Genomic DNA, 19400 nt, shown 5'->3' with positions numbered 1-19400 from the left:
CTCCCCTTCGCAAATCGTGCGCCTCTGCACCACCACCGCTCATGGCTATAAAACCTGAGTCTTCCACTTGAGAAGCGGCGTGGCAGCGAGCAGACAGCACTGCAAGGGAGCCCCAGAGACGATCCAGAAGTCTACTGCTGGCGGGATGGGACAGTCTGGCTTGCCATTTCACTGTGTGCTCCGTTTGGAAGAGGCAGAGGTGCAGAGGTACAGGGAGTGGGAGGTTGGGTAGAGGTGTGCCGGTATGGCGAGGTTTGGCGTTGTGTTGTGGTGATGAGGCACCACATAGGTCTCCGGCATTGCTTAGCGTATTACGGGGATCAGTAGATGGCAGCGTCAAGGATAAGCGACCTTTACAGGCAGGTTCTGGGAGGTCACTGGGGGCATAAAGATTTAGTGACATTTGCAGGCTTTGGCCCACGGGCGCTTTGATGATCTCTATTTTCGATTGTAGTAGGTGAAGGAGCAAGAACATGTGACCAACAGACCGATACCGAGTTCTGGCCTGAAGAGGGGGTATCCGCCTTATCATGCTAACTTTTGATGATGCAATCATTACTGTAAAATCAAGACTTTTTCTCCGAAAAGTTCAGCTTCGATCATTTAAGCCGATGACTGCTAGAAGTGATCTGGTTACCGTATACCTCTGTGAAATCAAGGACTTCTTCGTTGGTCGGAGGAGCAGCCTGCTTCGCGTCTTTTGATTCCTTGCCAGCTGCAGTAGCAGCGGCAGTGGGGGCGGCCGACGCATATTTCTTCTTTGAGTCTGCAAATGCCGGAGGAGCAGGAGAGCTTTTGGTATGCTGAGGCGTGGGAGCGTCGGGAGAGTTTTGATTACTAGGGATTTTCGAGTCGACGAGGTCCTCGGAGACGGCTTGGGGCTTCCAAATGTAGTACCCTTGCTTTTTCGTACCCTTAGCTGACGCCGAACCCTTTTCGATGGCCTCTGCAGCCGAGCCACTTGGTGAGACTTCGTCCGGGTCCCTCGTCGTGGACTCTGCCTCTGCTGTCGTAGGAGCGTCCGATTCCTTCGACTCGATGTCTGCATCGGGACTGAGCCAGGACTTGCGCAAACCCAACGGCTGTCCACTTGTTCGGGGAAAGTGTTCGAACGGCTGGCTGTCGGCCGGTGGATTGGAGGACTTGTGTTCATGTTGATTCTCCTGCATTACGTCAGACTGTGGAGTCTCCGCTTCATTCCTCCAGACACTCCTCTCCCTCTCCTCTTGCCATTCCTCGAAGCTCAATTGTCCTTCAGCTTTCTGGGCGGAAGTTTCCAGTTGAACTGGACCCCGAATCTTCAACATCTTCTCTCTTAGCGCGATGCCGTATTCGTTCTTGTATTGGGCTCGAAGCGCAACGACGTGTGATTGGTACTCGTCCCTTGTATCGCGAAGGCGCTGCAGCAAGACGATCAAGACTTTCTCAAGAATGCCCATCTCGACGTCCCTCTCCAGTTCCGTGGCTAGTCGACTCTGCAAATACTCGACAAACAGCGAGCCCTTGTCTAAATCCTCTCTCATCGATTCCAGTTGGCGCGTACGACGTTCATCTCCGAGCATCCGAGCAAGCTCGATGCCGTGCGTGAGATTCTCGGAAAGAAATTCGCTCGTCCTCAGGCCTTGGTGAAAGGTATCATTCCGCAGCAGACGAACCTGGTTGGCGACGCTTTCAAAGTCATTCAATCTCGCCCCGCCGCGCAAGTTGTGACAGGAGATGTTGCCCATGACCAGCTCTTCCCTAATGTAATCCAACCAGACTGTCAACTCGAAGCTCTCAGCACACTCGATTCTGCGTCTGTGCTGGTAGTCTGGCTCGTATTTGTTTACAAATTCGAAGCAGGATTCGGTGAGCAGCTCCAAGGCGTGCTTGAAAATGTAGTACTCGGCCTTTTTCGGGTAATTGTAGTCAGACTTCCAATGGGGCTTTTTCCCCCAGAGCGGCGTTGGTCTGTGGGCCATGAGCATTCTGACAGCCGGCTTCTCGTTCAAGTCCCGCAACAGCTCAAGCAAGGTCCCATCCATCCGGTCTTTGCCCAGTGCTTGGTCCCAGAATTCGCGATGGTGATCGCCGATCCTGTGCATCCCATCCAAACCCTTTTTCGGGTCCGCCAACTTGACGAGACCGCTGGCGACTGCTTCGTCGAACGTGTCCAGTTTGTTTCTCCACAAGAACTTCACGCCGTCTAGTTGCTCTTTGGTAGAGAGGCGCTGCAGACGTGGTATTCTTGCCGTTTTTTCTTCCATGTAGGCCAATAGCTCTTCATCATTGAGGACGCCTCGTGACCTTATGACGGTCCCGTAATATTCATATAGACGCTGAAGGTTTTTTCTGCGGAATCCCCACGCCCTGGTCACTTTTGAAGAGGGGCCACCGCGAGCGAAGCGGGGAAGGGGACGGTTGATGCGCGGCATGTTGAGCGATGATGCCGGATGATGGCGAAAAGTGAAGACGGATCTAGGTATGTGTACCATGTACATGGATGGATGTACTTAGGTGGCTGGAACTGTGCCGCCATCAATTTCTACCGAACATGGCCCGGAACAGGGCCTGTCGCCGGAGCAACCACCCATCAAAAAGACAACAGCAGCGCTTCAGACGCTTGAATCACCACCTCGACCGATCCACCCTTGACCTCCACATCCCCCGTGTCGCTTCTCACCGCCACGGGCAACCCCTCGCTCTGCGCAGTCCACTGCCGCCCGCCCCAAGTTATTTCCTCCGCCTGCGCGCCCCCATCCGGCCCCGTCAGCCTCTCTACCGTCACCCGCCCGTCCTCCAGACCCGTCAAAGTCACGGTGACGTTTGGCCGTGGCGTCATGAACGACCGCCTCCACAGCTGCAGATCGACGAGGGCAACCTTGGTTAGCCTCCCTGAGCTGTACGCGCCGTACCCGACGACATCCTGATCCCCAGACCCGAATTCCGCCACCTGCAGGTCCCTTTGCTTCCCAATCAACTCGGCCACAAACACGTTTCCATAAAAGCTCCCAAGAGTCTGCGCTGGGCGTCGCTGGTTGTTGAGCGTCGTTTCGATCGGCTGCCATGGCGAAAAGGCAAATTTGGTCCCGAGTTGCATGTTGACTCGTCTCGCGCCCTGTTGCTGTCAGCAAGACCTCACACCGGGCCCATTCACGCACCAATGTCATGGTGTAGAGAATCCAATCAATCGTCCAGAGCGCAGTCCCCAGGCTGGAAGCCAAGTCGAAGTCCGGAATACCGCTCCCATTGCCCAAATTCGCAGCGGCTTCGCCAATAATGAACGGGACGTCGGGGTGCGCTCTTTTCATGTATTGGATCCTGTCCTTGAACCGCCGATTCGACTGCGATACTGTCTCGCGGTGGTTCATCAACGTCCCTTGCAAGCTTCGCCCGGATCGCGATTGATAGCTGACGTGGTCAGATTTGGCAGTCCTCGAATCTCGTACTTACTAATGCTCAGACACCGTCTTTGTCCTCTCTTTCGAAAGTCCAGCATTCAATGCCGTTTCCCTGACCCGTCAGCTCCATCTACGACCAAAGGCAATACTCACTCGCTCCAGGGATCCGCCGCGAAATTCGACAGAGCCAATGCTTGAAACTGTGGTCCGCCCAGTCCAACATCTCTCGCAATCCTCTCTGTCCACTGATTATACTCCTCGACGTAACCCTGCGGACGATATGAATCCGCCCTGTCATTCACACCCTCCGCCGGACCCGTAGCATTGTACAAATCCGGCTCATTCCCAATCTCAAAACTGTGGAACGAGTTTCCCATGGCCGCGAGGCTGTCCCGCGCAAACAGCACCATGTTCGACAAGTTGTTGCGCGCCAGCGCGAGCTGAAAGTCCCATTTCACATTGGGAATCAAGGTGAGTCCGTCGAGCCAGGCCTTGCCGATGGTGAAGGGCGCATGCAACCGCCGCTCTGACCGTTCGTCATTGGCCAGTTCGGGCTGCGTTGTTGTGATGGCCTCGACTTGATTGGGGTCGTAGAGGAAATTGTCGCTGCTCTCGTTACTCCTCTCGTCCCCAGAAAACCTCCACACAGAAAAACATCACTTACGTCGTCGTTCCTCCCAATCGTATGTACGTCTCGGCGCCCGTAATGTTGTAGAACGTAGCAAACATGTTCAGCGAGTACCGATTCGGCGCCGCCGCGCTCCCAGTGTAGTTTGAAAAGTCCCGCCCCTCGATTCCCAGTCCAAGGTACGAGCGGTCCAGTATCTCGGACGCATTGCGCGGTACGGATCGTGGGATTTCAATGGTTGCGCCCTGCGAGGGCGGCGTGCTGAGGAGGAAGGGAATTGCGAGTTCTGGTCTGAGAGGTTTCATTTTCGGCGCGCAGATTAGAGACAACAGCAACAGTCCCACTTATCAATATGTGAATGCTTTCCATTTTGAAGCTTGCTCGCTTTAGCTACTCTACTGTACTCTACAACACAGGAAAACGTTGCCGCACACCTCGACCAAGTGCCCCACAGTCACGGCAGCCACATATTTAAGGACGACGGCTAAGCTTTTGTGGTCTGAGAAACAAGGTTGCAGATAGATGGAGAGGGAGATGGATGTGTGGTGTGGACACTGCCCGGCGTCCGCAGTCTAGCCCAGCGGCAGCAGCCCAGACAGGCCAGACAAGGCCAGGCCGCCCTGCGACTGTTTGGAGCTTCCGATGGCTACCGGCTTGGCTCGATTCTTAGAACAGAGATTATCGCCGTCTTGGTAATGTGCCCCGCAACGGTGCCAACTGTCGTACTCGCTTCCGCGCCGTTTGTCTTGTTGCGCGCGTCTTGTCGTGACGGCATTGACGCCGGACGGAGCGGGTTGACGGCGGCAGACTGGAGTCTATTTGGATCTTGCAAAGGCCGAGGCCGACGTCCGTCTTCGCTTGGTGGTTTTGGCTGAGACGTCCGGTCGCCTTGGGACTCTATTTTCGACCCAACTACTGTTCTACTATCGTCAACACCATTACATGAGGCCTCTACCCCCCAATCCGATGCCCAACAGTCATGACATGTCCCACGGAAACCCAGCCATCTGGGTGAAGTACTCTGAAATGTTGCGCTCGCCGTCCTCCAACTGCGCCGGATCGTAGGGCCACAACAGGGAATTGAAGTGGTTGAGCTGCGTGTTGGGGCTGGCCTCGCTCTGGATGACGCGCAGACAGCGCGACGCCGTCGAGTTCATGGCGGCCATGTCCTCGAGCAGCGCGACGGTCTGCTGGATCTGCTTGACCCAGTCGTCGGCGTGCTCCGACTCGGGCTCGTTGCGCAGCGCAATTAGCGGTATCACCACCGCCTGGAACACGAAGAAGATGCCGTACCAGCACGCCATGGCGCTCTTACGCTGCGTGTACCAAAAGTCGGACACGAGCGCGATCGTCTCGCGCGCCGCCTGGAAACATCGCTGCACCGCGATGTCGATGCCCGCTTCGGCGCCGCCGTCTTCGGCCTCCTGATTCCCCCTGTTGCCGCGCTTTTGCAGAATCTGCCGGATCAGGTACGGTCTGAAGATGACGACGCGGAAGTTGCGGTAGCGCCACTGCAGAATCGCTTGACAGAGGCGGAACTTGGGCGCCTGCACGACGCCTTCTTGGAAGTAGGGCGGCAGGCTGTTGACCCATTCGCATATCGTCTGGTCGTCCAACTTGACAAACGTCTCGGGCGGTGGGTAGATGCCCGTCATGAGGATCGTGTAGATCTTTTGGATGGCGAGGTTGAATGTGGCTTGGTAGCGCACGTTGGTGTAGACGGTGGTTTCGGGGGCTTCTGCTGGGAAGCTGTTTGTCGCCTTGGTGAGGTCCTGATTGTCAGGATTTAGCACGCGTTCATCCTGACGCAACCATTGGACTTACTGAATCACGAAAGTTGCGAGGAAGGCCCACGTTGACTCCGTTTGGAAGCTCAATGGGGCGTGAAAAGGTAATCGATGCTCCCACGTCGAAAATGACCAGACACCACCAGACTCTTCTTCGCATCTCGATTTGCCACGGCTTGACGGACCAGTCTGGATACTCGCGGTGGAGGCCGATGCCGACTGCCATTCGTTTGGCAAGACCGAGATAGTTGTACCCCGAGTTTGGCTTGCTGCCGACGGAATCAAGTCAGCAAGGTTTCTTTGTCTATTTCGACTCTGCTCACTTGGCTTTCTGGACGTAGTTGGCCATCAACGCCAGGATCTGGACGAGCAGCATGCTGCCAGTTTCCAGCATGTCGATTGCGAGTTTGCTTTTGGCCATTTCGAACAGTGAAATGTGCATCCCCAGCGGTGCGTTTCCGGAACTACATGCTCCCAGGGCCGCGACGACGTAGAGACGAACGTGCCACAGACTGTCGGATGGACGAGGAACAACTTCCATGTACTCTGCACGGAATGTCGGTTCGTGGATTATGGGGTACGAGGGATGATATAGTTCAAAATAGTCGTCCAGATACTGGTCGAGCTGTGAAGGCAAAGGCATTGGCAGTGCTCCCGTCGCAGGTGGTGAGGCTCTGCTGTCGCCGTTTGACGGATGAGCCAACTGGCCCAGGTCGGTCAAGTGGAGAAAGCTGGCTCCACAAGCAATGCCTATTCTCATCAGCAAAGGGACAAAAGGTTGAATGATTACTAACCCAAATAGCCCTCGTTCTCCTCGGGCAGGTTGGCCATACCATCGGCACGACGCAAGCTGTTTCTCGACATGAGGCGTTCATCCCACTCCAAATTCCCAGAAGAAGACACCGGAGTCAACTCAAGGTTGAAGGGGATGGCACGTCGGCGGGCTTCGCTGGGTTCGTTTTCCCGATCGAGCGGGGAGCCAAACGGCGAAGGGCCATCGTCCTGAACGACGGTGTCGCGTCGAGTAGGCTCTGGCTCGACGCTGTTGCCATTCACGCTTCCTGACGAGTACCGCTGGACCAGAGCGCGCGCCTCTGCGAGCTGGTTCTCGACCTCGGTCAGGTACCTAAAAGATCAGCACGCGGGGCGATGAGTGGCGTCGACGGCTCACTTCCGGGTCAGCGGGGTCCGCTGGCGCTTCTCGTACGTGCACGACGCGCCGGCACGACGACACGGAGTGCAAGTAGGGAGCTCTCGCGAGCACTGGAGTTGTGGTTAGACATCACGTGAAACAGAGTGGAAAGCCGGAGCGGACCTTGATCTTCTTTCCATAGCACCTTCCACAAGACTGCCTGGCGAGAGGGGGCTGCTGCATGAAAGAAGAACGACATGCGCGAGGCTGCTTGCGGTTTGAAGACGGTGGTGTGGAGACAATGGATTGAGAAAAGCGGTTGTGGGGAACATGACAAACGCGTGGAGAAGCCGCGCCAACATCCATCATCCCCGACCCCGGTCGGCCCTTTTGCCCCGGATCTTAATCCATCGACTCATGTTACCCGTCCAGAACCTCTGCCTATGCCTCCTCTCTGTACTCGGCACTCGCGCCCGTCTTGCCGTCCAAAACAGTCGTGTTTCCGCCCTCCAACCTGGCCCGAATCTCCTCCATCATGCGGATATCCGCCTCGCCCGAGTTGCCGCCAAAAATGTCGTCCATCTCCTCGATCCGCCGCCCCTTTGTCTCGGGCACGAAGAACCACACCCAGACCACCAGAAGCACGCAAAAGACTGTCCCGTCAGATTTGCTTTTGAATCAGGATGCCACGTACCGAGGAAAAAGTAAAAAGTCCCAAATTTCCATGCTCGCAGCATGCGCGGAGTGATGAGCGCAACGATAAACTGTTGACATTTAGCCCGTGTCTCGTACGCGCTGCGAGATGCTCACGTTGGAGAACCAATTGGTCGAAATCGCGACTCCAACCGCCTTTGAACGCACTCCCGGCGGGAAGATCTCCGAAGGCATTATCCAGTTGACGCATCCTATTTGCGTCAGCTCGGCTCGCGAAGAGCATTCGTGTCGCGGCACCCACCGATGCTAAAGGCAAAGTTGGATATGTAGACCCAGACGAAGACGGCCGTGGCCCACCCGGCTCCTCGATTGCTCTCCCACTTGTGTTGGTACACGGCATACATGGTCCCCACAATGAGCTGCGCGACGCTCATGCCGACCCCACCAACGATAAGGACCGCGCGGCGGCCCCATCTGATTTGTTAGTGACCTCTTGCGACGACACATTCTTGCTTACCTATCAAGGTACATGATGGCAGGGATCGTCGAAAAGAAGTTGATGACCCCGACGACTCCCGTCGCAAGGAGGCTCACAGAGTTGCCACTAAGCCCAATGTCTTTGAAAATCGTCGGAGCATAACTGCAAAAGTCAGATCATCCACGTGTTGGCAGGGAGCACAAACTATATGATGGCATCTGAACAGTCAGCAGGGTTCTCCAACGCATAGGGGACGGCAAGGCGATCCAATGCATAGGGGACGTACTGATTCCCGTAAATTGCTGGATGATTTGAAGCAGACACGCAATGATCAGGCGCCTGTTCAAATGGCGGACAACAAAAAGCTCCGCGTATTGTCTCAAGGCAAGCTTGACCGGTGAAGTGATGCCAGGAAACCGCACGGCGAGGCTTTCCCTGTCAAAGGTTGCTGCAACTTTGATCTCCATCAGCTCCGCAGCGACTCGAGGGTCTTCCGGTCCAACGCGACGCAGCCTGCACAGCGTCTCCAAAGCTTCCTCGTTGCGACCTGTTCAAGTCAACACATGGCTACGCGGGAGCAAGGATCTTGACTCGCCTCGATTCACGAGCCAGCGTGGAGAGTATGGAAGGAAAAATATCGCAACCAACATGATGAGAGAAGGCAGACATTGGAGGGCGAGCGGCAGCCTCCAAGCGACGGCGTGCTGTCCCTCACCCGTCCCCCCAATGTACTGCGTACCGTAATCCAGCCAAAAGGCCACCATGATGCCGATGGTGATGGCCAGCTGCTGCAGAGCCACCAGGCTCCCTCGAATGTTGGGCGGTGCGAGTTCTCCGAGGTACAGGGGCACTCCCATGGACAACATTCCGATGGATATACCGGCAATGAACCTGCCAACGAAGATTTCTGCAGTCGACTGGGCGGCGGCTTGAATAATGGATCCCACCAGAAACACAATGTTGGCGAACAGGAGAGACCACCGGCGGGAAAACTTATCCGCAGTCGGACCATTGATGAATGCTCCCACCATGGCGCCCAGGGTGAGGACAGAGACCATCCAGCCTTGGAGGGTAGGATCGTTGGCCAAGTCAGGAAACTTGTCGCCCTGCAGAGGTCAGTCTTGAGCAACCAGTCAACCCGCTGGACTTACAAAACTATGCATCACCAAGACTCCGGAAATGACACCTTGGTCATAACTGTCGACGGTCAACGACGAAGATGAGTTGAGTTTGTTTCGTACCCAAATAAAAGTCCGCCGATGCTGGCAAAGGAAGCCATGCCCAAGACATATTTCTGGGACAAGAGCCCTTTGTATCCTGCATTGCATCAGCCAAGTCCAGTCAGTGTACAATCCACATACCTGCTGGGCCGTAGGAAATATCATTGTCACCGGTGACGACGGCAGATGCGGAAACCATGATTGCTGAACGATTGAATCCGTCTCTGGTGTCGTCTTGTAGCACTCCAGACGCTTTATAGACACCCGGCCTCGATTCCACACCAGATTCGCAGCGACTCGTGCAAACAGCCGCCGCAGGGATATGCTCCGCACTCGGCCGTCTTAATTGGTTGGGCCCAGCCCCAAGACCATGGGGTTTTGCGGGGTTGGACATCGAAACCTGGAGTCGAAATCTACTTCTACCATCGCCTCCTCTTCTGCACAAGGTTCGGGTGTTTCCATCGGGAGACTGGCGTCCGTCAACGCGCACACTCCAAGTTGACAAAAAATCGACGGACCTTTATAGTCCGAGTCTTGGAAAAGCGTCACGCGGTGTCGATGAGCCGTTCAGGGCAGGGCGTAAGGACCACTCCCTGCGGTCGATTGTAAGCATCACCCACTTGATGAGCTGTTCAGGGCGTGCCGGAATGCTCCATGCGCAGTCGATTGTAAGCAACAGACTCACTCGATGAGTCGTTCAGGGGCGGCCGAAATGCTCCCCCTCCGCAGTCTCACTCATGTCTGACTGGTTGAACGCAGGACATCGGCATGTATTCCAATCTGTATCTATCGAACGTTCGAATCAATCATACACGATGGCGGCTTTGATACAAGTCTTGTTCCTCACCGCGTCCAAAGCCTCGCCAAACTGCTCCAACTTGAAAGTATGCGTAACGATTCCTCGCACATCGACCTTGCGCGTCTCGAGATAATGAACGGCTCTGGACAGACAAAACATCTCCGAAAACGACCTGTCATGTCAGCATTTGAAGAGTTGGAACGAACAAAACTTACCCGATGATGGTGATTTCGTCGCCGAATACGCGGCCTTGTCGAGTCAGCTTTGCACTTCACTGATTTTTCAGACTTACTCGGAGCCAACTTCACTACCGCGTCCTTGGGATAAACTCCATAGTAGACGAGCTTCCCTCCACGCGTAACGAGATCAAACGCCGTCTCAAGAAGCTTATGAACGCCAGTAGCTTCAACGACAATGTCGAAACCGTACGGGTAGCGAGTCTTGAGGTCGGACCACTGGGCAGCCTGCTCCACTTCGTTCCCGCGGCGCAGAGGAATGTATTCGTCGGCGACGTTGAGCTTCTTGGCCAGGTCCAGCTTCGGTCCCTCGTTGGACGCCAGGACGAGGTGGGCACCGCCGTTTTGCTTCAACAGTTGGGCCAGACAGAGTCCAGTCGCCCCGGCTCCCATGACGAGAATCGACACTCCGGGGTCTGGGCGGATTTTGTCTAGCCCGTGGACGGCACATGATGCGGCTTCGAACATGGCCGCTTCTTCCCACGACAGCTTCTCGAAGTGGAACAGCTTCTCGCCGGGGAAAGCACAGTACTCGGCGAAGCCGCCATTGACTGCTCCGTCAGCAGTGCCAATTGAGAGAAGAAAGGAAACTCACGGTGGACGCCATGCGCCAGGAAGTTTTCGCAGTACAGCGGCTTGCCCTGGCGGCAGTAGTGGCAGTGACCACAAAGCTCCGAGTTGTCAGCCGTCACTTTGTCGCCGATTTTGAAGCCTTGGACGCTGCTCCCGATTTTGACGACAATGCCCGACGACTCGTGGCCCGTGACGACCGGCATGCGCGAATCGAAGTTGCCATTGTGGATTTCCAGGTCAGTTCCGCAGATGCCGCAAGACTTGACTGCGAATTGTCAGTTCGGTCGAGAGGAAGAGTTGGGTGCGCACGTTTGACCAGAACTTCGTGCGACTTGGGCTCGGGCACGGGCAGATCGACCAAGGCCCAGTCCTGCACTTTGTTGTAGCGGATTGCCTTCATCGTCTTGGGGATTTGGACGGCGTCTCCATTTTGTTGAACCATTTTTGCGGTGATAAATTGCGGTGGTAGAGGAGGGCAAACAAGGGAAGTGCAGAGAAGGTATTCGGATCCCACTGTGTTAAGTACTGCCAGGGAAAATGCTACGGACACGACGGACTCGACCCACCAGCGTGAGCGGACGGGAAGCTTCATGTACTTGGAAGCTTTGCAGCTCGCCAGCAACCACTACGCGCAACCCTGCAATGGTGGGGTTGCGGCGGGGCCCAGTCCTCCGCGTTGCGCAACCGGTGGGGTTGCTACCGGACGACAGTCGACCGAACCGCGTCTCACAGCCCTGCGGTTGACATGCAATGCAAGATCATCATTTCCTTATTCTTTCGGCCGGCTCTGATATCAGGGAAACATAAGTCACAGGACGCATTTGGAGGAAGAGCTTCAATTCTACGTGGTTTGGCTATACGCGGATTGTGGGGAACTTGGGCAGCTTCAACGCGTCGTTGGCGGACTTGTATGCGTTCTTTGACTGTCAGCAAAATCATGGCGGGGGAAGTTTGACCCACATAGCTTTCCAGCCGCAAAGAGTCGGGCTGCATGCTCGGACGATAAGGACCCTGGTTCTCGAAGGCCATCACCTTGGCCCTGTTGGTATTGTACTTTTGCCAGTCCGCAACATCCTTCAGCCCGTGCTTATTCGGATCCAGACTGTACGCAAAAGAAATCCACCTAGAGGAGGTCAGTGGATCGACACGATGGTGGAGGTGGCGGCTTACATGGATTGCACGGTGTTTGCGAGCGCGACGTCACCCCTGGTTCTGTTCTCAGTATCTCGCACGGTGCCATACACGTATCCCAGCTCAGACGCGTGGGACACGCCCAGTCGCCTTAAAGTACCCTCATCGACTTCGCCTGCCTTGAAGGGGAACCATGGGTCCAGGAATGTGGCCAGCGGCGGTGCTTGCTTCCAAATGTAGCTCCATGTAGCCGCCTTCTTGCTGTGCAGTCCAACCCACACGCGCCGCGGGAAGTCCATGACCAGGTCCGTATACACGGCTTCGCCGACGTAGTAGCTGCTGTCTGCCGAAGGGTCGGCGTTGTATCCGCGGCCATTCTCGGATGCCGAGTAGCTGTAATACGTATCGACAATGGGGTCGATCAGGTCAGCGTTTGTCGTGTTCAGGTCCTTGGCCACCAGTCCGGCAAGATAGGTGCGATTGTCTGCAGTTCCAGCAGATACTCGATTCCCAAGGGATCCTTCGTTGAGATTCGTGCCGTGAATCTACAGGAGAGTAAGTCACGATCCGTCAGACCAACGAGCTCCTTACCAAGGGGATGGGGGCGATTTCGTGATCCCAGTAGTTCTCCGACTTGACCAGTTGGCCGTCGATTCCAAACCCAACTTGCAAATTTCCGTAGTCGTCAATGTTTTGCTCTAGCGGAGACGACGAGTCGAACCAGACCTGCGTCAGAGTCTCGTATGGGACGTCACGCAGACAGGAAAGCTTGTCCGCCGCATCACCGCACCCGGTGGCGTCGAGGGTTTGCTGAAAATACGCGTCCCCACTGGAAGGCTCCAGTCCTACTCTCATTAGTCACGGTTTTCGAATAGTCTTTCTGCTCACCTTTGAGCAAAAGGCTGGCCGGCGCTCCACTCTCCGCGATGGCGCCCTGGAAAAGTCTCCCGCTCTCCTTCTTGACCACCGCATATCGCATCTGCATCCACGCGTTGAATGACCCGGCACTTTCGCCGAAGATGACGACTTTATTTGGGTCTCCGCCGAATGCCGCGATGTTGGAATGCACCCATTCCAGTCCCGCGTACTGGTCTTTGATTGCGACGTTCATGATGCCCTCTTCGGCGAAGAGAGTGTTGACCGATAGGCCGAAGCCACCGGTGCGGTAGTTGAGTGCGACGAACAGGACGGGCTTGTTTATCGACGCCGAGTATTGGACGAGCTTGGTTCCATTATACCTTTGCAATCAGTACGAATGCTCCCAAAGAGACGTCAACTTACAAAAGCGACTGTCCTGCAATCTCTGACCCGCCATAGATCCAGACCAGGACTGGAAGCTTCGCGCGGCGGCTCCTGGCTCCCACCGGCCGAAGTACATCAAGCGTCAAACAGTCCTCGGAGTATCCGTTGTAGTGCGGCGCCGACCTGCCTTGCGGGCATCCTGGACCATACGTCGTAGCGTTGAAGCGCTTCTTGGGCGATCCAGACGTGTACGGCTGCGGGTTGGCGAAACGAAGCTGGCCAACAGGCGGAGCAGCAAAGGGGATAGAGAGAAAATGGTCGACGGTGGCGACACTTGTATTTGGCGTGTAGATGCCCTGCCGGAGAGCTACTTCAGGCCCAGGAGGAGAAGCGTAGTGGCTCGAGCCAAGCTGCCAAAAGACGGAAAGTAAGAGGACGAGAAGCATGATGCACCAGACGATTTTGCTTTTGAAAGTGTCGCTCATCTCTTCTGTCCGCAGCAGCACCGCTTTATACCACCGCCCAACGCCATTGACGGGCTTCCCCGCTGCTTGCTTGCACGGCTCTTTCTTTTGGTGTGCGACATGGCAAATCTGACAGCGCGACACTGCATCGCCTGCAAAGCCATTCTGCCTCGCGCCATGCATGTCCGGGCGAGCACTTTTCGATACCTCTTCAGACATGGCGGGAGTGACCAAAGGGGTAGGGCGCTGAATGTCCCAAAGCCAGCGACTGACCGGCAGGAAATACGAACAATGAGCAAGACCGTGGACTTGGCGGAATAATTCGTTCGCAGCGTGCAGTACTGAGTCTAATTCTCCGCCTCTGATGCGTGGTGTAGTCAAATGACGGCTCTTCTGCACGCCTGGGAGGATCTTGCTCTTTACACGTGGTTTTCTCCTCGCGCGTGCATACCGCTGGCCCGCCGTCAGACACTGCTGCCGAAGGTGTGGTTACACGCGCTCTTGTTTTTCCTTCTGCACTACCTTAGATGGCAGCATTGCGTCACGTCAACACCACTTTCCCCGAGCCCTGGGTCTGACCCAAGATGCCAAGGCGTGGGGGCACAGGTTCAATGAATCTGGGCGGGAACGCCCGCTGCGATCGAGGTTCTGCAAGTGGAGGCTTGAATGCTCTGTCAGCTGTTCGTTCACAAATACTCCGTGACTTGCCTTTGCTTTTTCGTGCGTCACGATCTTTGCGACTAAAAAATGGTCAATGACAAGACGCATCGCTTGAGAAAACGCCGAATCTCGTATGAGGTACCGAGGCTTGCATTTGTGCCTGTTTCGGAATGGCCGATGGCATGGATCTTCGGATGTTCCCGCCAAAGCGATCAGTGGCTTTGACTTGGGAATCTCGATGACGTTTAACCCCCGAGAGCACCGACGTGGGGGCTCAGGAATTCGTAGAGAAGATTTCTTCATTTGTCACTGCTCTGTCTGACTACATCAACCCTTCCTTCGTGACAAGAGGAACACTTCACCGAAGTAAGTGCTCTATCCCATGTTCAACCTTCCGAACTGCGTATCCAAGTCGGCCGCTTGAGTCACTCCCTCGGCCGCCTCATGATGCCTCCCACCCACCGGCGCGCCGCACTCCGGGCAAGTCGACTGCTGCATTGGTCCGCCGCACTCGCCAACCGTGAATGGGTGTCCGTTGCGGCAGTAGTACCAATGACCTGTGCCGCTGAATTCCCTACCCATTGCCGCCACAACTGCGCGCATCTCGTCGCTGGTGACGACGCTATAGAAGGTCGAATCACGGAGCATGCGTTCAGTTGCGACGATCTGTTCGTCCATGCCGCGCGTGGTTACCGGATGCTCCTGGCAGACAAGGCGAGCAGCGGCAATGTGGGCGTTGCCCTCCTCGCGCAGCGGTCCGGCTCGCTCTTCGTCGATGACGGTGGCTTCCATGGCTGCGTACTGCGCGAAGAAGACGTGAGCCTCGACCCACTGGCGCGGCTGCGCTGAAGACCTTGCCTCGTGAAGCAGCTCGTTGCAAATCTTCCGGTTTTCGCGCAGGTCGACGACGACCTCGGCGCGATGGGTCAAGGGGACTTTTTCGCGATAGACAGTCACGACGTCTGACAGTACAGCCAGGTCGCAGCGGAGCAGGAGGCCAGTCGCTCTGACGTGGGCTCCGGTCTGGACCATGTCTCGAGGCACCTCAAAGGTCGAAGTTAGCTGCCGGCGGCGTCGAGCGTCTTCGCAGAGGTTGAACACTTTCTTGAATGGCTGCTCTTCCTGGTGGACTTTGCGGGAGTGCCTCCTGACGGTCTCTCGAACCAAGAAGATGGCACTATAACGTTCCGTGAGCCCCAACTCGCGAGCCGTCCGCATGACTTGTCTCTTTTGCATGAGTGGCGCCCCCGTGACATTCAACTTCGGCTTCTCATCTTGCTGGTTTGGGTGCACCGTGACACGATCGTAGGTGTCTACCAATTGTTGCTGTAACGTGTCCAGCTTGCCGCTGAGATTGGTGTATTCCTTTCCGGACCAGGAAATAAACTTCTTGGTGGATTCGTCCAAGAGACCGCGACGAACAATTCGGCCGTACCTGCAGACGTCTCGCAGCGATCCGCGGCATTTGGCACAGCCTTTGATCTTGTCGCTTGACATGGGGTCGGCGCTCGTGGATTTGATGCCCACAATGGACCTGTCTTCAGCAAAGTCGTAGTGCTCTGACATACCCATGATGCCGTCCATGCTCTCGACCGTCAAGACGTGTCCGCAAGATGGGAAAATGCAGGGGTCCTCGTCTGGATCGATTTCGCCGTAGGTCGTCATCAGGATGAATTCCACTTCCTGATCCTTGATGTCGTCCGTCGCACACACGTGGCAGTACCTGGGGTCTGGGCATGATTCTCCGCAGACAGAGGGACCTGTGTCTTGTTAGCTTCAAATGCAAGAATTCAGGAGGAAAACTTACATTGATGACCGCACTCCAGAGTCTTGGGGCACCTCTTTGAGCACGGGAGCCAGTCGCAAGGAGCAGCGCATGGTTTTGTACAGCGACTATGTTCGCAATGAGTAGAGCAGTCCGCCTCGGCACAAGGGGCGCATGGCTCATGGCACTTCTTGTCACATTTCGAATGGTTGCAGGAAACGTCGCACGGCTCGTCGCACAATGGACACTGCTGATCCCCGTGGCAGGCCGTCTTGCAGCTATGCTGACAAGTACTGTAATCGCGACCGCATTGCTGGGTGCAGACGCCATGGTCGACACGAGTCGTTTCTCCCGACCGGTAATGACAGAAGGTACACGCTCTTTTGTGGTGTCAGCTGTGGAAAGAAGGCCAGAAATTCCAGCGTCATCACTCTTCCATGACCCATGAGACAAGTAGAAAGCTCTGGTGCCTGCAGGAGGACAAAGACCTGCGTCGAATTGCCTTGCTGCTACGCAACTTAGCCGCGGAACTTCGAGTCGACCGTGAGCAGAACAGGAAGTATCTACGTGAGGGGAATCCGCGAATCACCCAAGACTGGAGGCATCCGGATGTAACTGGTGGCAGTGGGATCGGCATTCCACGACAAATAGCGGCAATGGAGGGTACCGCGCTGGTTCACGGCACCTTCGCGTCTGTGACTGCGCAGAACAACGTCTAGAGCCGGCGGATCGGTGCTCCAGTCTCCATCTTGTCACTTCTTCGCGCATGGGGTGCTTGGTTGGGCCTGTAGAGGCAAACATTGAGAACATGGGTCAGTGATTTGCGAGAGATAGTGAGATGTTGAACGGCTTACCTGACGCCTCATCTGTTGCATACGGAAGAGCAGTTGAACAACCATGCCCGAAATACTAAGGAGCGTCGACGATCCGGAAAAGGAGTCCAGTCATCCAGGCGCGAATGTGATTCACGACGTCTATGACAAGATCCTGCAATTCAGCACCGCGTACAAAAGCAAGGAGCCTCAAGCTGTTGAACTTGTCAGTTGCGAAAGAAAGTCTAGATTGAAAGGCCGACCCGCTGCACCAGAAAAGATCAGAAAGAGGTATCTCAAAGGTGTGGACGTAAAGGGGAACATAAGAGCAGAGAAACACATCACCGCTTCTCTCTATTCGCATCTCTCAACTCCCTGACAAACTTGGCCAGCACCGTGCCATGATGCATGCCCATCATACTCCCCGTCTCCTCCAAGCGGTCAATAACCCACGCCCGCGTCTTCTCCGTCGTAATATCCATATTGCCGATCAAAAACAAGCTCCAATTCAACAAGTTGTTGCCCGACGACCGCACGAGCGGCAGGTGCTCGGTGCCAATCTGCCACGACTCGGGCAAGAGGTCGTTCTCGAAATCCAGCCACGGCTTGTGGCGCTGCGGCAGCGGACTGCTGCCCTGCCGTTGCGCCTTGGACACGTAGCCAATTTGCTGGGGGACGCTGGCGCAGAGGTCCGCTTGGAGTCCGTACAGTGTGTCGAGCGTGAGCTGCAGCTGGCGCGTGTATTGCGGCTGCGTGAAGAGCGGCGGCTTGGCCGTGAAGCCGCGAAGCAGCGTCCCGCGGATCATGCTGTGCAGCAGGATGCGGAAGTTGCGCATCGTGTTGAACGTCTGCACCATCCAGAAGTCGGGGTAGATGTCGTAGAAGCCGTCGAGCACGACGTCCGGGTCGGCGTCGGTGTAAACGCGCGTGTAGGCCACGTCGGCCGGGAAGGCTTGCATGCTGGACAGGATGGCTGTGTCGAGTTCGATGCAGCGCGCGATGATGTCGTGCGGGTCCGTCATGTTCTTGTTGAAGACGTCGGCCCGGAAGTTTGCGAGCTCCACCATGAGTTCTCGCAGCCGCCAGATGGGCTGAAACGGGTCTGGCGCATTGCTCGAGTTTTGCCGCGCGTCTCGCATGCTATCCATGAGTGCCTGCACCTCCTTTGGGAAGGGGATGTCTTTTTGAATGCAGTTGATTAACATGCTGGACGTGACTTGGAAGAACATTCGGCGGCCCACGGCCGTCGTGACCTGGCGGCGACCGCGGAGTGACAAAAGCGCTGCCGCACCACTGATGTGGGCTGCCCAAGCATCGAGAGACTGCCGCGTGCGGCCGTTTGAACTTTCAAAGACTCCGAGGATGATGACTGAAAGGAGAGTCCCGTCCTTGAGCGCCTCTGTCGGCGATGCCAGGGCTTCGTTGGTCATTCGAATGGCTTCCGCATATTGACCCCATGCTCGGTTGAGCATCCTTGGGTCATGGTGCAAGCGGGATAGTCCTGATAATCCAACCGCCTTCATGCAGTAAAGCAGTGCTGGGGTAATGTCCGTAATCCACGGGTCTGCCAGTTTGGCAGAGAAGACGCCCGTATTTGGCCCGAAGAAGACATGGCTGCAGTGGTTGGACGTGAAATATCCCGTTGCAAGTTCATCCACATTGGGAGCAGGGGAGACAACAAAAGAAGGCTGGACGAGAGCAACTTCCGTGGAAGCAGGGGAGGTGTTAGGAGATCCAGGAGCAGTCTCGGAGGTGATTGCGGAGTTGGGAGATCCAGATTGGCTTGGAACGGTGGAACGGGAGACCTTTGCCCGTGCTTTTACTTTCTTCTCAATCCGCGTGCTCTCATTGCGGAACATGACATCCAACTGGGAACGGTAACCGGGGCATGTCCGCTTCGACTTGGCACATTGGGAGCATCCATCCGGCTGTTGGTCACACTGACTCGGTGGTTAAAAAAAAAAGCTTAGCACTGAGAGGTCCAATTGTTTGCTCACTCGGATCTTTCGTTGGCGGCATGTGTGGCACCCTTTGGACGGTTTTCCGCAGTAGACCATGGTGCCACGTGTGGAGCCAGTGTGGCCCCCGCAGGTGATTATGGGGCGAGTCGATCAATCGGAAGCTTCTATTCGTGAGGATCCAAGCCACAGTGCTCCATGGAAGGGTTGCGGTGTGGACAAGCTTTGCGGATGAGCACAGCAGGCAAAGCTTGGGGGTGGGTAGCGCCGAAGAGCATCGCAGAGGTGACCTGAATGGGCATGCTGGGCGGGGGGAGTGGTTAATAGGAACATGTCGTCGAGTGGTGGGGGCTGGAGGCGCAGTCAAACGCTGGACCATGCGTCATGTTGCTTACGGCGCTAGTCTACTTCGGGCCAGCTTTGCGAGCGCCCCCAAGCGCTTGTTCACTTTTGTTTCTGCCTGCTCCTCAAGAACACCAAA

At 55.9% G+C, this 19400-nt stretch overlaps 7 protein-coding genes across 7 annotated transcripts; all 7 read right to left on the bottom strand.

Annotated features, from left to right (window-relative positions):
* Positions 1-599: 599 nt before the first annotated feature.
* J3D65DRAFT_600610 (uncharacterized protein) lies at positions 600-1967 on the bottom strand (the record flags this gene model as incomplete). The annotated part of the gene is made up of 1 exon (XM_066797978.1): positions 600-1967. One exon carries the CDS (start codon positions 1965-1967, stop codon positions 600-602), a length of 1368 nt encoding a protein of 455 aa, XP_066657393.1.
* A 605-nt stretch (positions 1968-2572) lies between these two features.
* On the bottom strand, positions 2573-7170 carry J3D65DRAFT_665239 (fungal-specific transcription factor domain-containing protein; the record flags this gene model as incomplete). Its single annotated transcript, XM_066802824.1, has 11 exons — positions 2573-3097; positions 3141-3390; positions 3433-3492; positions 3534-3986; positions 4045-4299; positions 5029-5780; positions 5833-6064; positions 6119-6545; positions 6590-6921; positions 6967-7058; positions 7111-7170. The coding sequence occupies 11 exons, from the start codon at positions 7168-7170 to the stop codon at positions 2573-2575; spliced, it is 3438 nt and encodes a 1145-aa protein (XP_066657392.1).
* A 198-nt stretch (positions 7171-7368) lies between these two features.
* J3D65DRAFT_644468 (sugar transporter) lies at positions 7369-9478 on the bottom strand (the record flags this gene model as incomplete). Its single annotated transcript, XM_066802152.1, has 10 exons — positions 7369-7580; positions 7622-7691; positions 7738-7832; positions 7883-8055; positions 8099-8221; positions 8342-8606; positions 8655-9165; positions 9211-9256; positions 9301-9376; positions 9421-9478. The coding sequence occupies 10 exons, from the start codon at positions 9476-9478 to the stop codon at positions 7369-7371; spliced, it is 1629 nt and encodes a 542-aa protein (XP_066657391.1).
* A 539-nt stretch (positions 9479-10017) lies between these two features.
* Positions 10018-11442, bottom strand: J3D65DRAFT_615398 (chaperonin 10-like protein). Its single transcript, XM_066799326.1, has 5 exons — positions 11197-11442; positions 10910-11152; positions 10371-10865; positions 10294-10327; positions 10018-10250 (listed from the first exon to the last, which is right to left on the bottom strand). Exons 1-5 carry the CDS (start codon positions 11327-11329, stop codon positions 10082-10084), a joined length of 1074 nt encoding a protein of 357 aa, XP_066657390.1. The 5' UTR covers positions 11330-11442; the 3' UTR covers positions 10018-10081.
* Positions 11443-11647: 205 nt separating this feature from the next.
* On the bottom strand, positions 11648-13733 carry J3D65DRAFT_615393 (Alpha/Beta hydrolase protein). The gene is made up of 6 exons (XM_066799325.1): positions 13300-13733; positions 12907-13256; positions 12610-12863; positions 12058-12563; positions 11848-12010; positions 11648-11804 (listed from the first exon to the last, which is right to left on the bottom strand). The coding sequence occupies exons 1-6, from the start codon at positions 13704-13706 to the stop codon at positions 11742-11744; spliced, it is 1743 nt and encodes a 580-aa protein (XP_066657389.1). The 5' UTR covers positions 13707-13733; the 3' UTR covers positions 11648-11741.
* A 999-nt stretch (positions 13734-14732) lies between these two features.
* On the bottom strand, positions 14733-16336 carry J3D65DRAFT_235802 (putative NF-X1 finger and helicase domain protein). The gene is made up of 2 exons (XM_066794709.1): positions 16192-16336; positions 14733-16144 (listed from the first exon to the last, which is right to left on the bottom strand). The coding sequence occupies exon 2, from the start codon at positions 16047-16049 to the stop codon at positions 14760-14762; it is 1290 nt and encodes a 429-aa protein (XP_066657388.1). The 5' UTR covers positions 16050-16144; positions 16192-16336; the 3' UTR covers positions 14733-14759.
* Positions 16337-16856: 520 nt separating this feature from the next.
* J3D65DRAFT_236029 (uncharacterized protein) lies at positions 16857-19347 on the bottom strand. Its single transcript, XM_066794710.1, has 3 exons — positions 18959-19347; positions 17004-18901; positions 16857-16934 (listed from the first exon to the last, which is right to left on the bottom strand). Exons 1-2 carry the CDS (start codon positions 19016-19018, stop codon positions 17303-17305), a joined length of 1659 nt encoding a protein of 552 aa, XP_066657387.1. The 5' UTR covers positions 19019-19347; the 3' UTR covers positions 16857-16934; positions 17004-17302.
* Between the last annotated feature and the right edge of the window lie 53 nt (positions 19348-19400).

The sequence above is a fragment of the Phyllosticta citribraziliensis genome (genome assembly GCF_038025025.1).
Source record: "Phyllosticta citribraziliensis strain CPC 17464 chromosome Unknown J3D65scaffold_3, whole genome shotgun sequence".
Taxonomy (NCBI): domain Eukaryota; kingdom Fungi; phylum Ascomycota; class Dothideomycetes; order Botryosphaeriales; family Phyllostictaceae; genus Phyllosticta; species Phyllosticta citribraziliensis.
The sequence above is the reverse complement of the archived record's forward strand: the minus strand, read 5'-3'. Positions and strand labels throughout refer to the sequence as shown.

Bases quoted from the DNA above. Each gene is read 5' to 3' on its own strand.
- J3D65DRAFT_615398 (XM_066799326.1), bottom strand. From the start codon at position 11,329: ATGGTTCAACAAAATGGAGACGCCGTCCAAATCCCCAAGACGATGAAG. The intron at 11,153-11,196 runs GTGCGCACCCAA...GACAATTCGCAG, and splicing joins GCACGAAGTTCTGGTCAAAC to TCAAGTCTTGCGGCATCTGC. The intron at 10,866-10,909 runs GTGAGTTTCCTT...CTGACGGAGCAG, and splicing joins CCTGGCGCATGGCGTCCACC to TCAATGGCGGCTTCGCCGAG.
- J3D65DRAFT_615393 (XM_066799325.1), bottom strand. From the start codon at position 13,706: ATGCTTCTCGTCCTCTTACTTTCCGTCTTTTGGCAGCTTGGCTCGAGC. The intron at 12,564-12,609 runs GTAAGGAGCTCG...ACTCTCCTGTAG, and splicing joins AAATCGCCCCCATCCCCTTG to ATTCACGGCACGAATCTCAA. The intron at 12,011-12,057 runs GTAAGCCGCCAC...GACCTCCTCTAG, and splicing joins GCAAACACCGTGCAATCCAT to GTGGATTTCTTTTGCGTACA.
- J3D65DRAFT_235802 (XM_066794709.1), bottom strand. From the start codon at position 16,049: ATGACGACCTACGGCGAAATCGATCCAGACGAGGACCCCTGCATTTTC.
- J3D65DRAFT_236029 (XM_066794710.1), bottom strand. From the start codon at position 19,018: ATGGTCTACTGCGGAAAACCGTCCAAAGGGTGCCACACATGCCGCCAA. The intron at 18,902-18,958 runs GTGAGCAAACAA...CCACCGAGTCAG, and splicing joins GCCGCCAACGAAAGATCCGA to TGTGACCAACAGCCGGATGG.